Source organism: Melanotaenia boesemani, chromosome 4 (genome assembly GCF_017639745.1).
Source record: "Melanotaenia boesemani isolate fMelBoe1 chromosome 4, fMelBoe1.pri, whole genome shotgun sequence".
NCBI lineage: Eukaryota > Metazoa > Chordata > Actinopteri > Atheriniformes > Melanotaeniidae > Melanotaenia > Melanotaenia boesemani.
The window spans coordinates 34,726,021-34,742,297 of record NC_055685.1 but is presented as its reverse complement, the minus strand read 5'-3'; the positions used below and the strand labels follow the sequence as shown (position 1 = coordinate 34,742,297).

At 41.2% G+C, this 16,277-nt stretch overlaps 1 protein-coding gene across 7 annotated transcripts; it reads left to right on the top strand.

Moving 5' to 3' along the window:
* The first annotated feature begins 29 nt into the window (after positions 1-29).
* Positions 30-16,215, top strand: elf2b (E74-like factor 2b (ets domain transcription factor)). 7 transcript variants are annotated; one of them, XM_041983289.1, is made up of 10 exons: positions 30-267; positions 7,447-7,614; positions 7,697-7,934; positions 12,951-13,064; positions 13,381-13,557; positions 13,800-13,886; positions 14,000-14,195; positions 14,279-14,692; positions 14,805-14,985; positions 15,223-16,215. In XM_041983289.1, the coding sequence occupies exons 2-10, from the start codon at positions 7,540-7,542 to the stop codon at positions 15,799-15,801; spliced, it is 2,061 nt and encodes a 686-aa protein (XP_041839223.1). In that variant the 5' UTR covers positions 30-267; positions 7,447-7,539; the 3' UTR covers positions 15,802-16,215. The 7 variants fall into 7 exon arrangements, with proteins under 7 accessions (XP_041839223.1, XP_041839222.1, XP_041839219.1 ...); XM_041983288.1 differs by having other exon boundaries at positions 13,378-13,557; positions 14,003-14,195; XM_041983285.1 differs by having other exon boundaries at positions 13,378-13,557.
* The last annotated feature ends 62 nt before the right edge of the window (positions 16,216-16,277 follow it).

Below are 16,277 nucleotides of genomic sequence, written 5' to 3'. Positions count from 1 at the left end.
CGGCGTGACGTCACGAATGTAATTTGCCTGAACCAGCGGAGTAAACTGGCAACGGAACCAGTCTCCATTAGTGAAAAGGACCGAAAAAAACACCGCTGTTTTCACTTATTTTTTGACACCGAACCACAGCACCAGATCCCTCGAGATCTCTGAAGGCTCCGTTGCTCCTCGTCGTGACAGCAAACAGCAACGTTAGCTGAGTGGTGGTGTCTTAGCAGCGGGACTCACAGGGTTGACAGTCGGCAGCAGCAGCGAGGAGGAGAGACGGTACTGGATGTCACACATACACACACTTACAGAAAACTCTCATTAGCTAACGACAACTTGGTGCTGGTGAACCAACGGGGTGCCCGAAAGAGGAGTTCGACGGTTAGCCAGCTGACCTGACGTTACCCGGTATTAGCAACATGATTTGTTTTGTTTATTCCTTGACAGTTAATTTCGCCTGGTGGCTAACAGAGCTAGCAAGCGTTAGCTAAGTTATTGTCACTTTTTTAAAGCTTTGTGACGTTAAATTGTGAAAGATCTGTCAAAATGAGCAAATTGCAGCACTGAATTCCCACACTGACCTGTTTTACACGCCTTAATACTGTAATCCACCTCCTGAGGCAGTGTGTGACTCCAGCCAGGGGCTTGTAATCAAGTTTGAGCTTGTATCTCACTGTTATTTAATGAATTGGGGGTTGTAATACCCAGTAAATTAGATTAGATCAGATTATCACAGTGAAACTACACTAGGTTTGATTAAAATTTAGGTGGGTACATGTGAGCCTGTGGTGTAGAAACAGGTGATAATGATGGCCACTGATTAATTCAGCTCTATTTCTTGAGGGGAGAAAATTGTTGTCATTAACTCGTATTCCTTACCAATACTGTAAGTTATGTAAGACCTCTGACTGTTTTGACTTGAAAGTACTGGGGCGGGATCTGTGTATCTTTGTTGTTTGATGGTTAATACTCAACCCGTCCCTTAGTTTAAGCCAACATTTGAACTGTAGTCTGAAAGTTTGAGGTGGGTGAAAAGACAGTGTTTGTGTAGTGGAGCTGAGTTATGAAAGCCTGGACACTGACACTAAATGTAAAGGTTTGGTGCCACTTGGTGTTATGGTCTTTTAAATTGCTTTCTTTGAACAATGGCTAGTTTTTGACTCATTTCCGATCAAAACAACTTTGCAAAAAATAAAAAATGTGTGTGTGTATAGATAGATAGATAGACAATACATTTTGACAGATCTGTTGTGTTTTTGATACATCAAGAACTTTTAGTAGAAAACTTGGCATATCTCAGGATAGTGTATAATGTCTCCAAAATCCCAGCAGTAATGGTCTCCATCGAAGGACAAGTGTCACAGAGCCATTCTTAAGAAGGAAAATGAGTAGAAAAGGCTGAAGTATCCCAAACGAGACAAGAACTGGACTGAAAATCAGTGACAACTGGTCTGATGGAGGGATGAATCATCCCAAGAGCCTAGACCAGGGGTGCCCAAGTCCGGTCCTCGAGATCTACCATCCTGCAACTTTTAGATGCAACCCTTCTCCAACACACCTGAATCAAATGACTGGCTCGTTACCAGGCCTCTGCAGAGCTGAATGACCTGCAGATGACATCTGATTCAAGTGTGTTGGAAAAGGGTTGCATCTAAAAGTTGCAGGATGGTAGATCTCGAGGACCGAACTTGGGCACCCCTGGCCTAGACCTAAACATTATTGAAGCAGTGTGGGATCATATAGACCACTGATACTCACTTCGGTCCTACGAGGGCCGCAATCCAGCAGGTTTTCCATGTATCCCTGCACCAACACACCTGAGTCAAATTAATGAGTCATTGTGTAGAACCTGATTGGCTGTTAGAGCCACCTAATTTGACTCAGGTGTGTTGGTGCAGGGATACATGGAAAACCTGCTGGATTGCGGCCCTCGTAGGACCGAAGTGAGTATCAGTGATCTAGACAGAGAAAAGAACAAAAGGCAGAAACATCCAAAGAGCTTTGGAAAGTCCTTCAAGAAGCCTGGATCCAAAAGAGTATTTTAAGAAATGACAAGAAAGCTTGTCTAAGAGGGTTTGGACTGTGTTGAAGAATAAAGCTGCTCAGATCAAATATTAATTTTCAACCTTATTCAAATGGTACAGAATGATATTGCCCTGAATTTCCATTTATGTTTGCAGGTGCAAGATATGAAGAAATGAGGAATGGGTCCAGACTTCTGCACAGTAATATAGTATGAAAACAGTGGTGATGCATTCAGGCTAAGACCTGATATGCAACATAAGTACTATTTTAAAAAAATATATATAATTGCATAACTTTTTTTTTTTACTCAAAGTCACTACCATAATCACATTGTTAGCTTTTGTAATGTAATCAACAGCATTTTTGTAGATCAGTATGTAAAAACAGACACATATGAAAGTTTTTTAAAAGTGCAAGCAAAATTCATCCCAGCCTCTGAAATGTAAATATTTTGTATTTTTTACAGCATCGGTCAAACAAAGACTTAAATTTAAGATGTAACCATGGGTATTTCATTGGGAAAATTACATAAGCGTGAAAATATTGTATGTAGATTAGAATAACAAAAATAATCAGTTAACATCCTTTAATGTTAAATTCACTGCAGCTGAAGTTACACGCTGAATACTTTTAAAGAGGAATTGACATATTGACAGTGTCTCTTCTTTTTAATGCGTTGACTTGAGAACAATTTTACCTCAAACTTTGTTAAAAGAGTAAGTTTCAGAAATGGCTTGCTCTTTTTGATCACTACAACACAAAATCTGTTCATTGTGACATAAAACCGAGAAAACAGTCAGCTGAGTATAATTAATGTACAAATCTCATTTTGCAAAACATGACAGATTTAGCTGATATTTTAACCAGCTGTAGCTAAGATAATCTCTGTAATTCTTTTTTAGTATTTTGTGTTTGTTACTTTCGGTAGAGGTAGGCAGGAAATCTGGGAAGGAAATCGGGGAAATGAGTCACAAACTAAAAAAAGGCTTATGACATAATGTGCATTTTATAAACGAGTCTTGGTTATGTGAGAGTGCAGGTAATCATGCTGCTTTCTGTCCGTTGATATTGAATAAGGTGATTTATATTGTTAAATGTGAAAATCAAATGTAAACACAGTAAGAAGCTTCATGGCAACTGCAGACATCCAAACGTTGTGATGGACTTTGGCTGTGTGTGTTTGACTACGGGCTGGCTGTTAAGTAAATCCTGAGGTCATACTTGCTGTGTGTTTGCTGGTTGTGTTATCACTGTGTGTGTGTGTGTGTGTCCGGGTGGAGAGTAGGGAAGGGCACAAGGCAGGGCGTTGTATCTAGACCAGCAGCCCCAGTTTCTTGGAACAAAAGCTCTGTTGTTGAATGATCATGTGACTGTGTGTGTGTGCGTGTGTGAAAGAGAGAGAGTGTGTTCGTGTTCCACCCTTGTCATGTGATGCAAGCTCAAGGCAAGAGAAGTGCTGAGTCGTTCTGAGAGGTTTCTTCCACGCAGGGAGCAGGCGAGCATGCGGGCAGGGAGAGGAGATGAACAGCCTGATGGATGGATTGATGGATGCCGGATGGCAAAGAGTAATGGAGAAGAAAAACAGAGAAAGATACAGACGCTTTTCTCTTGTTACATTTCATTACATTATCACAATAATTCTTTCACTCCTGTTTTGTTGGACTTGAAACAGCAGACATGATGATAAAAGGCTTCATTTTGGATCGAGCTTTCAGCAGCGATGCAGGTTTGGACTTGTTTTTAATTTCACTACGTTTATTGGGATTGGGTGGTGAGAAAGTTGTTCTTTCAAGATGACACTAATGAAGTCTTGACACTTACTGACTGACCATGAACCAGACCAAAATTTACAAAAGAAGTGAGCCGCTCATCTCTTCCCACCATGGTGATAATGAGCAAACTGCCTTTGACACATTTACAGCAAAGACGTGCAACTGTTATCCGCGGCGCCGCAAATATTTTCAATTCCTGGAATACCAGTGTGACTCAAAGCAAACCGTAATCAGCGTGAAGGTCACATTTACTCATTGCTTTAGCTATAGCTTTAATGAAATTACTTAAAATTGTGATGTTACAGGATTTTTAAGCAGGTAGAGTTTTGAGCTGAGAAGCAAAAAGGCGGCCACGTGGTTAAGTCGCAGGTCCTGTAATACCTGTTTGGATGATGCAACGTACCAGAGATACTCGATTCCTAACACATCTTGTGTGTGCACATACCCTTTTCATGAATTTATTCTGCAACAAATATGTTTAGATAACATTTGCTGTACAGTTGTTGCATTTTACTGCTCAGCATACAGCACATGTAGCACACACAGGGCTCTGTACTTTCACACTCCTCTTTCCTTCCTGATCAACTCTCAAATCAGACAGATTTCAGAAACTCCTTAAAGTTACTTGATAACTTTTATTAGTTAAAAAAAAACTTTTAGCTTCACATAGGCCAGCATCTGTGCACATCTCTTTTTTTGGTTCATCTATTTATGTGGTGGAGTATAAGGCAGGAAAAGTGAAGTAGGAAAGGAAATATTCAGACTGGATTAAGGAAGTGTATACTGAAGGAAGCTGGTTTAGATCTCTTTAGAACCTGAGAGAGTTGCAGAATGAGCTGTTCTGTCCTGATTTCCTGGGATTGTAGGTGGTACAATGCTTTCTTTGAAGCACTTTACTACATTCAGTTTTGTATGAAAAGTACTGCATAATAATAATAATAAAAAAGTCTATTCAGACCTGTGGACCTGTCACATGGTGGCTGAGCATACTTGGAATCTGAATGAACCTTTGAAAAAGGTGTGTACAGCTCACAGCTGTGTTGATCAGTGTCGCTGTATGATGTTGAATAATTGAGCACCAGCTGACAGCATGTTGGTCTCAGTATCTGAGGGAACACCGGCACATCAAGCTTCATCCATTATACAACTGTTGGAGTAACTGAGCATACCCTGATGTCTTCATATGCTCAGAGTTTGAAGACGTAAAGTCAGGCTGGTGCAGTAGATTTCCACAAAATTGCAAATATCCTGGATCATTCATTCATTGATTCACTTATTTAGGTATTTCCGTCAAAATTACTGAGGAATTTAAGGAATAATGATAAAAAGGGTTATTATTAATCCTTGTATTTTCTTCTACAAAAGAATTTAAAAAAATTATTGTAGGATAATCTTTAAGCAGAGAGATGGGCATCCTTGACTAGACAAGGACCAAGATGTCCAATCAAATCCAGATTTATTTATAAAGCACTGTTAAACAACCACAATGTGGTGGTTAGCACCGCGGCCTCACAGCAAGAAGGTTGCTGGTTCTAGCCCCGGCTAGGGAGAGGTTCGAACAGTAGTCTTTCCGTGAGGCGTATGCATGTATACATGTGTTCTCTCCGGGTACTCTGGCTTCCTCACACCATCCAAAGACATGTCGACTATGATTGTTTTTAAAAGGGCTATAATCTGCTGATCTATCGCTCGAGCTCTAATTACAGATGCTACTTTTCTAAAGGATGAATACACTGCTCAGAGAAACTGTAAACTTTAGAGCTACATCTCAGACTCTACAGGCCTCAGCATGGTAAACGTTAAAGTTCATGGCAGTACAAAAGACTAAATGGATTGCTGCAGAAAGCCTTTTTTCTTAAAAGAACATGACAGTTCAGAGAGGTACATGTGTACAAACCAGACTGCTGGAGCGAATTCCTTTAGACAGGTTGAATCAAACTAAAAGTATTTGAACATAATGCACTGCAGGAGGTTTGGTGAAACCCAAATACAGTATATTAGTGTAAACATCTTAACTATTTAGCACAGTGGTGGAGGGCTGATGATTTGTACTTGTTCTGCAGCCACATGACCCGGACACCTTGCAGTCATTGAGTGGACCATGAACTCCTCTGACAACCAAAGTATGCTAGAGTTAAAGTTAGGCCATCTGTCTTGACAAATAAAGCTTGGCTGAAACTGGCTCATAGGACAGGACAATGATCCCAAACACAGCAGCAGGTCTACAACAGAATGACTGATAAAGAATGCTAATGAAACGGCCCAAAGTCCAGACCTCAACCTGGTTAAAACACTGTCAGAGGACCTTAAATGAACTGTGCATTAAAAAAACAAAATAAAAAACCCTTCCCATAAAATGATTATATGTTGGTCATGTAAGGTTGTATTTACTTAATTGTCAGACCTAGTAAGGACCAGATGGTGTACTCTATTTTTCACAAAGTCTGGCTGTAAAGAACTTCTTTATGCAGAGAACAGAGACACAAGGCAAACTTTTACACAAGCTTTCTATTTTATGTTCACCTTACATAACAACAAATTGTGTTAAAGGTGGGAAAAAGATTAATTTGAGAGGAGAAATTCAAACCCTGTTCACTTCTTTGCTTGTTCGTGCATGTGCCCTATTTAAGCCAAAGTAGCTCTAAGCCTGCATTTTTACTGTCAATTTTTGCTTGTGTATTTAGTCACTTTAAGCTAGATATGGTGGTGTCCCTTGATTAGCTTAATTAAAAGTAATTTATTTAGTAAAAAATTTAATTATTTCAAATGTTACATGAACTTTTCTTTGCTTAAGGCAAAAGCAGCATAACCTAGACTGTTTGTGTCATGAGTTTATGTAACAGCTGCTACTGCAATTTTGTAACTTCTGTTTTTGGGGAAAGGGCTAGTAACAACCAGGTCTGACCCTCTAAACATGTGTGTGTGTCTGTGTGGGTGGGTGTGTGTGAGAGAGAGAATTTGCACTTTTTGTTTTGAATCTGCAAACTTTACTCTGCAGTTTTACATCTTTTTTTTAAAAAAACAAATCCCAGTAGATCTTTAGAAAACAAGCAGAGTAAGTGTAGGAGGGACATCAGTTTCATGTGTCAAAATTGTCTCCATGTTCCAGCTTTCCTTTTGTTTTATATCCAGTTGTCATCCTGCTGCGTAGCAGAACAGGAACTGGGGCGACGTTGTTCTTAGCAACTGTTACCATGGCTTCAATCCACCCGGCCTCGATTTTTCCACTGGACACTGTGTGTTTTGGGGAATGACTTGGCTTGCTGTCAGTGCATTTCTTCCTGTAATAGCAGACAGGCATGTCCTGCAGGCCAAAGGCAGAAATGAAGAGATGAGGGAGATGGGATTGCAGCCTGTAACAAGATCTTGGTTTGTGGTTGGGATAGATGGAAGAAGATGCCGGTCAGATTATTTAATCTTTTTAAATAATTGAACAGATTGTGGAGCCCTAAAAGGCAAGATTTGCATTTCAGTTTCTGTTTTTTTTTTTTTTTTTGGTAAATTCTTCAGATGCTGCTCTCACACCTGTGAGCTAAATATGTGACTAGACATGTCCAGCAGACATTAAAAAAAAAAACCTACCCGTAAAACATTTAGTTAACTCTTAGTGCTCTGAGATGAAATGTGCTGTGTAACAAGTGTTTGGTTTGGTTTTTTCCAGTGGCTGTTGCTCACCACAGCGGCGGAGGCCTTCAAGAAGTGGAGCTGTGGCGAATCACTGGCTGTGGGTGCTAATCACCCAGGAGCATGAGTCATGACCTCAGTGGTACTGGTTGACACTGGAGGGACAGTAGTAGAGTATGTCACAGCGGAAGAAGACCTCCAGCAGGTGAGTTTGACAAACACAAGAAAATACTGGATCTGAAAGAAATGTGTTGATTCTTTTATTTCTTTCATCCTCTTTCCCTAAGCAGGAGGGAGACTGTGAGGTGGATTTGGAGTTGGAAGGAGAGGTGGAGGGCGAGTGTGAAGCTGAGGAGGTTTATGAGGAGATTCAAGAAAGAGAGGAGGCTGATGACTTCCCAGCAGTCATAGTGGAGGAGGTTCCTGGTGCCAGCCTTGCAGAGGAGCAAGGTTACTCAGCCCAGGTGGTGTTGTACAATGATGAGGCATATGTCATGCAGGAAGTGGAGACGGAAGGAGAACAAGGTGAGATATAAACTTAGCTGTGCTCATCAGGGGTTGTTTTTCATGTTAGCAGTTGTCTGCCAGGGTCTTCCTGTGGGCTCTTTCAGTGCAAGTCATGTGTGAGTCAACACACCTAACACACCCCAGCATGCCAGAGGAGCTTGATGTCAAGCTCTGCACAAGTCTTCTAACTGCCCATTGATTTGAATTAGGTAGTCACAGCAGGAAAACTTCTAAAACCTGCCCTCAAGGACCATGATTGAGGATCCCTGCTCTGAGTGATCTTAACTTGCATTGCAGAAATTGACCATTGCAAAGTTTGCATGATCCATAGATTCACAATAGCAGCCTTAATGTGAAATACACCAACCTGGAATAAAACAAAAATGGCCAATAAGTGACTGGTTTTACCCCATTGCTCTTGTGCACAGTTCATTTACTACACTGTGTTCCAAATTGTTCTGCATAAGCTGTTTTTATCCATTTATCTTCAGTAATCAGTGTGAATGACAGTGAATATATTTTCATTCTCGAGTTATAACAGGTTATATAATCGTCTGGATTAATGTTTCAAAACTGAAACTAGGTTGAAAAGAACTGAAAATGTACATCTGTTATCTTTTTTGCATTACATAATTATTTTCTAAAAAGAAAAAAAAAAAAAAACATTTTTATAGATTCAGTATATGTCAACATAGGACCATTGGCAGTTTGTTCCACATAACAGTTAAATGCTGCTCTGCCATGTTTAGTCTGGACTAGCTGACCTGAGTCCTTGGATCTAAGAGCCCTGGTTTATATTTTCTGAACATATCACAGATGGATTCTGGGACTTAATCCTTTTGGAATTTGTAAACTAACGATATGATTTTAAAATCTATTGTGTGACTGACTGGAAACCAGTGTTAAGATTTTAAAACTGGTGTGATGTGTTCAGATCTCTTAGTCCTGGTTAAAACTCTAGCAGCAGCATCTGGATGAGCTGCAGATGTTTAATGCTCTTCTTGGGAGGTCCTGTTAAAAGATTGTTATAGTAATCCAGCAAACTAGAGATGATTGCATGGATTATTTTCTCCTGGTCTTTTTAGAAGGCAAAACTTTTAATTCTGTGATGTTTCTGAGTTGGTAAAAAGCTGTCCTTGTGACACCTTTGGTGTGGCTGTTGAAAGTTGGATCTGAGTCCATCAACACACTGAGGTACGAACTTGGTCGGAGTCTTCAAGAGCCTGATTCTCCAGGTGTTTACCAATGCTGACTCTCTTCTCTTTGCTACCAAACAGAATAATCTCAGTTTTGTCTATTTTCTCCCATGAGCTTTTCTCCCTTTATACCCATAGCAGCCAAAGATTTAATGGTATTTCTGCAGCATGGGATGCTGTATTGTCTTTTCTGCACAAGGAGTGATTCTTCCTTTTATACCATGGCAGGAAATGGTCAGTTAGAAACTGAATGTATTTAGCAGAGGTAATTTTGGCCCCCTAAAGGGTTCTACCATCCACTCTTCATTATTTAAACCCACAACATCACCAGCTTACTGATGTGGCAGCCTTGTTGAGACATGGTGGCCACCCACCAACCATCCAGAACTCCATCTATAGACCATCCAGTGTACCACGACATTCGTTTGTGAATAAAAGTGAAAATGAATCTTCATCTATTTCTTAGCCCATTGCCAACATTTCTTTGTGAGTGGATGAAATACAACTTAATGCACCACTGCAGTGTCTGTAGTATCCTGATGGAGAAGCTCTTGGGATTCCAGAGATTTCAGCAGTTTCAAATACCTGCTTGCTGCTCATCAGTGGCTTTTTAACAGTGGCTCTCTGAATATAATGCATTTGTCTGATGGAGACATTCCTTGATATATATTTTAATCTGAACAACCCATTTGCTCTCTGAATCACTTTTTTAAAAACATTATGATCTTGCTTAAGCTTTACTGAAATGTCCAATGTTTGTATTCTTTTCACAAAGCATTGCACTACTGGCAGTTCATATTCCCCAGACTGCTTCTTGTCACTGAAAACCTGTACAATGAAGGTTGGAGGGGGCTGTATGCCAGGTTTTACAAATTCAGGCTCAAGAAGTGTTTGTTGTTTTGTACTTTGGCATGCACAAGGTCATGGTGGTCAAATGATTCTTCACCACAAAGAATGTCTGGTCAACTTAGCTGTAAGGCTTACAGACTTTTTTGTTCTTGTACTGCCACCTGGTGGATATTTTCAGACAGTTGTTGCATTCTGCATGACAAATCCTGCCAGTTTCCCCCATCCAGTTAGATCTGGCAGGTTCAGCTATTACACGTGTTGGATTTACTTGAACTGTTTACTGGTCACACAATAAAAAAAGTGTCAAGCTGTGGGTCTGAAACACATGAAAGCAATTTACAAATTTTACAATTTTTTTAAAAAATAAGAATGAAAAAATAGCTTGTAACTTAAAAATAGTGCCCACAATCATTGGCAACAAAATAAATACAATAGCTTGGTGGAGGTTTGTGCTCTGAGCGCTTCTAGTTCTCTGTTGGATTCTGCCCGAGTGTATTTTTAAATAAAACTCTCCCAGCTCAGCTTCGTTTGACGTACTAGGTACGTAACAGAGGGAGGGCGAAGGGAGGATTTCCTGTTGTCGGTGGCGGAGGCATACACCTTTGCCACCGTGCTGCGTCTGGTTGAATTCGCAGAGATTTTCCCTTTAGCGGCGGACTAATCTGAGCTAGTAGCTTCCCATACAATTCAGTGAGAAGTCAATGTGAATCTGCAGCAAGGGGAAAACATGGCGACTTCACAGCATGAGGGACACGCAAACCAGTTGGATCTGCTTATCAGAGCCGGTAAAATATTATTACGTACTCCTTGCCTTAACTCGATGTTATTGTTAACGCGCAGCTTTTGTTTTTAGTCTAGACCGCTGCCCTCCGGACCGCTACCTAGTCTGGTGAAGTAATGGAGGGCAATCAGGAAGTAATCACCTTGGTAGCAACCTGCATGGCGTTGCTACACGGCTTTCAAACCCAGTTTAAAATGACTAAAAGTGTAGCAGGGTTGGTCGGTGTGCACAGTTAGATAGTTGTGTGCTTGACGCGTGTTTTGCATGTATGAGCAGATGTTACTTTGTGTTGGATTATATTGAATAACGGTCTCCTCGTCGGGTCTGCACAACCAGGAAGTGTGTAGATGTTGTCTTTCCTACGTCTTTGCCACGCTGTCTGAGTTGGAATGACATGTGGGTTTATTTTTACGGACACAATTGTGAACACTGCATCGGATGTAACTTTTTGTAATTATTAGATTCTGTCTTTAGCGAGAAAAAAAGTTACTCGTATTTGCATCGATAATGTTCACCGTGTTTTCACAAACTCTCAGATTAATAGTAGCCTACTAAATATCTAAAAAGTATGAAAAGTACTATGTCATCTTTTGGGAAATTTAGGTGTTATTGGCTCAGTTTTTTGTTGTTGGGGATGCCAGGTCATGATAAATTGATTTCACTGCTTCCGTTATCTTGCTGTGCAGCCTCTTATGGAAGCGTGGGACGGCCTGGCTCACTCGTTTTCTTCCCTGTAGTTGTTGTTGAGCGTGGCTTCAGCCTTCCGCCGCACCTACCTCCAGAAAAACATTTTATGTGTTTTTACTTGTTTTTCTTTTAACGTTTATTTTCATGAATGTTGAATAATGAGAATATATATATTTAAACTTAATTTCGATCACATTTAATAAAGTATTTCTGCTCTGTCCCGATGGCGGAAGCATTGTTTTAGAGAAAGGGCGGAGTGTGTCTTCGATTGACTCCTCCGCCGTCCATTAGTGTGTGCGTTGGTTTAAAACGGTAGCTGGCGTTCAATCAGATTTCTGTTGGGGCGGGCTGTTAATCTACGTTTGAGCCAATAGGAGACGAGGCGGGTGTTGAGTGACAAGAGGATTTGTGAGCTTCTTCGAAGAGAACTGGAGGGAAAGGATGAAGAGTGTAAACACGGAAGTCATCAGAGGCAGAACTACTTTTTGTCGGACTAGCTGGTATTCTCGACGCCGTTTCTTGATAATGAATATTTAATAAGACTTTTACCGAATTATGTGACCTATACTTTAACCGCATAATCGGAATGTTTGATTTTTAAAAAATATTTTCAGTTTATAAAATTTGATAATTCAGACAAGTGGAAAAGTGACTAAAGTCCCCACTTCTGCTGCAGCTTTAGTTAGCGCCTTTTGGTGGTCTTTATTTGTGTAGGGCTGCTGGTTTCAAGGCCAGCTCAGCAGGCTGTGGGATCTCTATTAAGTATACCTCCAGATCCTGGGGACTCAATGAGTGGGGCAAACTAAAGATAGCCCTTTTCTCTCCCCTGCACGGGGCTTGTTGCCTCAGTGAGATAGCCAAACATGGACAGGCAGGGTGTAATGGTATCTCATGTTTCCCAGTAGTGATTGACAACAACAGCAGGTGATCTGGGTTCCTTCCCAGGGTCCCAAAAGAGACCACAGCTTCCCTGCACCACCACAACTCAACAGGCTGAATTTAATTCTTGAATACAATAGTATTGTCATGCGGGATTCAAACTTCACATTGCAGATTCTTGCATATTATTATTTCTGTATGCTAACACTATATGTCAAGTAAATTTCTTTATATATATATATATATATATATATATATATATATATATATCCTTTAACAATACTGCTGTCATTCAGTTTAAAGAAAAGCCAAAGCTGCAGGGCAGATTTCTTTGATAAATAATTGTGTATTTTGAAGTGTATTTTAAAACGAGTCATACTTTGTTGAAACAGAAAATGCCATTGATGGGCCCCCAAACCCGTCGTGCTCCTCACTAGGGGGAACCATATGGTTGAGCGTTTTTGCATGTAGTTTGTGCAGGAGACTGTGTTGTGATTGGTGCAATATTACTTTTTGATTTTTGTAGAGCATTCAGTAAGGAAGGCAAAGTCTGAATGATTTATTGTAGAAATACTGTAGATCTTGGACTTTTATTTTTCCTAAGTATTTTCTTATTGATTCTGTGTTTTGTTCATGTTGCAGTTGAAGCTTCTGTTCGCGGTACCAGCGTCCACTGCTCTGATAAAACCATTGAGGCTGCAGAGACTCTGCTACACATGGACTCACCTTCGAGCCTCAGAGAAGGCCGCAGTCCAGGTGATATGTGTATGCATAAATGTACATACAGTTTTAAAATGTCCATATTGAAAACAAATTTAGTGGTTTTTGACATAATGTAATGCAGACTGTGATATTGTCAGTGACATTTTGTGTCATTCTTATGATAGTTGATGCACAAAATGTTTGTTTTTTCCCTAGACCTTTACAACTTTTAAACTGCACATGATTGGGGTCACTCAAGTAGATCCTTAGTACTTTATCTCTGGGGCATCTTTTCAGTTTTCTGAAAAAAATTGTAACTGTGAAATTTGCCATCAAAATATTAACATCTTTCGATTCTTTGATCTAGAAGCTTTCATCCCACCATGTGAAGCGACACCAGAGTTCCTCCATGCTGCTATGCGGCCTGACATGATTGCAGAGTCGGAGGTGGAGATCTCAACTGAGGAGTGTTGCGAGGAGGAAGATGAAATGGTCACTTTGCTTGAAGAGCCGGAACCCGACAATGAGCCAGTCAAAAAGAAGCGAGGTATATTCCCAGTATGTTTAAAACACCAAGTTAGTGGGGGGGATGACTGGACTATAGAACCAGAAAAAGTTTCTTAGTGAGGAAAAACTAAATATTAGCTCTAAAAGCTCACATGGTAGCCTATAAACCCCACACCAAGAGTTATTCACATTGAACCTCATTGTCAAAGAGCACCATCTAGTGGTCGACTTGTACCATATGAGCTCATCTGTCTTACTTTTTTATTTATTTTTTTTTTTAAGCCGGACGGAAGCCAAAGATGCACCACTCTGTTGTTTCCAATGGCTCACCAGATTTTAGCATCAAAAAGAAACCAAGAGAAGGCAAAGGTATCTAACCGTTGAAATAACTGTGGACAAATGTATTCAGAGGGAGCAAAATACTGTCTTAAATGAGATGAAGATTTGTATTTAGTAGTCCATTAACTAAATTTGATTTCCAGCAGGAACCACCACCTACTTGTGGGAGTTCCTATTGGACCTTCTCCAGGATAAAACCACTTGTCCCAGGTACATCAAGTGGACCCAAAGGGAGAAGGGCATCTTCAAACTGGTTGACTCCAAGGCTGTGTCCAAGCTTTGGGGTAAACACAAGAACAAACCAGACATGAATTATGAGACCATGGGACGAGCTCTCAGGTAAAAGTTGTGTGACTGCAGTGGATTTTAGATAATTTTTTCTGTAAATAAAACAAAATGCCTGATTATTTTTGTGTCCATAGATATTATTATCAGCGTGGCATCCTTGCTAAGGTAGAGGGTCAGCGGCTGGTTTACCAGTTCAAAGAGATGCCAAAAAACATTGTCATAATCGATGATGACAAGGCAGACATGGTCACCTCTGATGATCTGATTGGCTCAGAGACAGCAGCATCCTATGAGCGTGTGCCTCCACCGTCAGACATGTTGCTCCAAGCCACTGAGCTGTCTTCCTCCAAGAAGCCCAACATCTTGCGCGGTGCTAACAGAGCCAACATCGTCCAAGCTCCTGTTGCCACAGGCAGCAAATTAATGCAAGGAGGTGGGCCAGCGGTAACGGCAGTGACACCAAGGATAGTGGCTGTTTCAGCAGCACCAGATGGTAACCAGACCCAGCAGTCTCAGACAACCATGATCCCCACTGCCGCAGGGCCAAGGTTAGACGAGGACCTTTGGTCTGGACATAAGTGTCATTGCTAATGCAAATTTTTACTTTTCCCCTCCAAAAAATGATTGATTTCTGACTGTAGTCTTACCTCTCGTCCACAGGACGGTGCGGGTGGCAATGCAGGTGCCCGTTGTCATGACGACATCACTGGGCCAGAAGATCTCCACAGTTGCTGTGCAGCAACCAACAGTAACGACGGGAGGAGCTGGTCCGACCACCATCCTCACCAACACTTCTGCTATCAACGCAGCTGCTGCCGCCAACGCCAGCTCACAACAAAAGGTGTGCATCAGGAAACTCATCAGCTGTCATCCAAATTTTCATTTCAAATCTTTCCTAAAAGGTGTCTTTAGTCTATCTGGGCATGCATTTAATAATATACTAGACAATATATTAAATAGAACTTCAAAGTGCTAAAAAGTTTGATATTAAAAAATGTAGTCCATGTTGTCCCACTCTTGATCATTCTTTGCAAAGTATAATCGTGAAACGGTTACTACATTTTCGGTTTTTGGTTAGGTTGTGATCCAGACCATTCCTACTATGGTCCCAGCTACAGCGGAGAACGGAGACAAGATCACCGTCCAGCTGGCTAAGATCATCACAATTCCAGCCCACCAGCTGGCTCAGTGTCAGGTCCAGACCTCCGCAGGCACAAACAAGCCCAACGTTGCTGCCTCTCCAACGGGCATCAGCCTCCTCGGAAGCCCCCTGACGGTCCGGGCGCTGGCCCCCGTCAGCGTTGCCCCCGGAACACAAGTGATGAGACTCACCGTGCCGACACAGACACAACAGACTCTGGTGGTGTCACAGCCAGGAAGTGTTAGCAGCGCTGCGGGCGTGGTAACTGTATCTGCAGCCAATCAGACGGTGGTGACACAGCCTCACATCATCGGCGGTGTCTTCAACGGCTCAGAGCTGGTGATAGGAGGAGCTGGAGGAGTTACAGTGGAGAAGTTGAAGGCTGCTGGTGTCCAGGTTCAAGCCGTGCAGGTCCCGATGACTGTTCAGAACGTCAAATCAGATGCTGTGGACACTGAGGTTGTAGTCAAACTGGAAACCCCAAGCGTGATAAAGACAGAGGAACCAGAGTGTTAAATTTTTTTTGTCTTTCAGAGAACTTTAGTTTGTACTTTTCTGAGTTCATTTTTACCTGTAATAACCAGCAGCAGTCTGAGAGACTTAAGACTCCTAAATGTCTGCTTTTAGTCCTAAACGTATCATTACATTTTTGTTGAGAACTTAACTGGACAAAGCTGGCGTCCCTCAGAGCCACAATGGAACCTCTTTAGCTGTTATACATGGAGGCATGCGGCAAAGGAATAAACAGACTTTAAAGGGATTTGTAAGGAAAAGCAAAGGGACCAACCTTGATCACTACACTTTACTCCTTGTAAATGGATCACTGTCACTGACTGAAGATTGAAGGAGGGGGGACTGCAACACTACAAAAACAAAGCAAGGAAAAAAAAAAAATTGCAAACTATAATACACCCCACGGTGTACAGCAGCTCTTTTAGAGAGCAATTGTTTCTACAAATGTTAAAACCAGCATTTTTTTTAAAGAACTTGTA

What these genes read in the sequence shown, in the direction of transcription:
- elf2b (XM_041983285.1), top strand. Translation starts at nt 7,540, where the DNA reads ATGACCTCAGTGGTACTGGTTGACACTGGAGGGACAGTAGTAGAGTAT. An exon ending in CGGAAGAAGACCTCCAGCAG is followed by an intron (nt 7,615 to 7,696) that starts GTGAGTTTGACA and finishes TCTTTCCCTAAG; the next exon opens with CAGGAGGGAGACTGTGAGGT. An exon ending in CCCACTGCCGCAGGGCCAAG is followed by an intron (nt 14,693 to 14,804) that starts GTTAGACGAGGA and finishes TCTCGTCCACAG; the next exon opens with GACGGTGCGGGTGGCAATGC.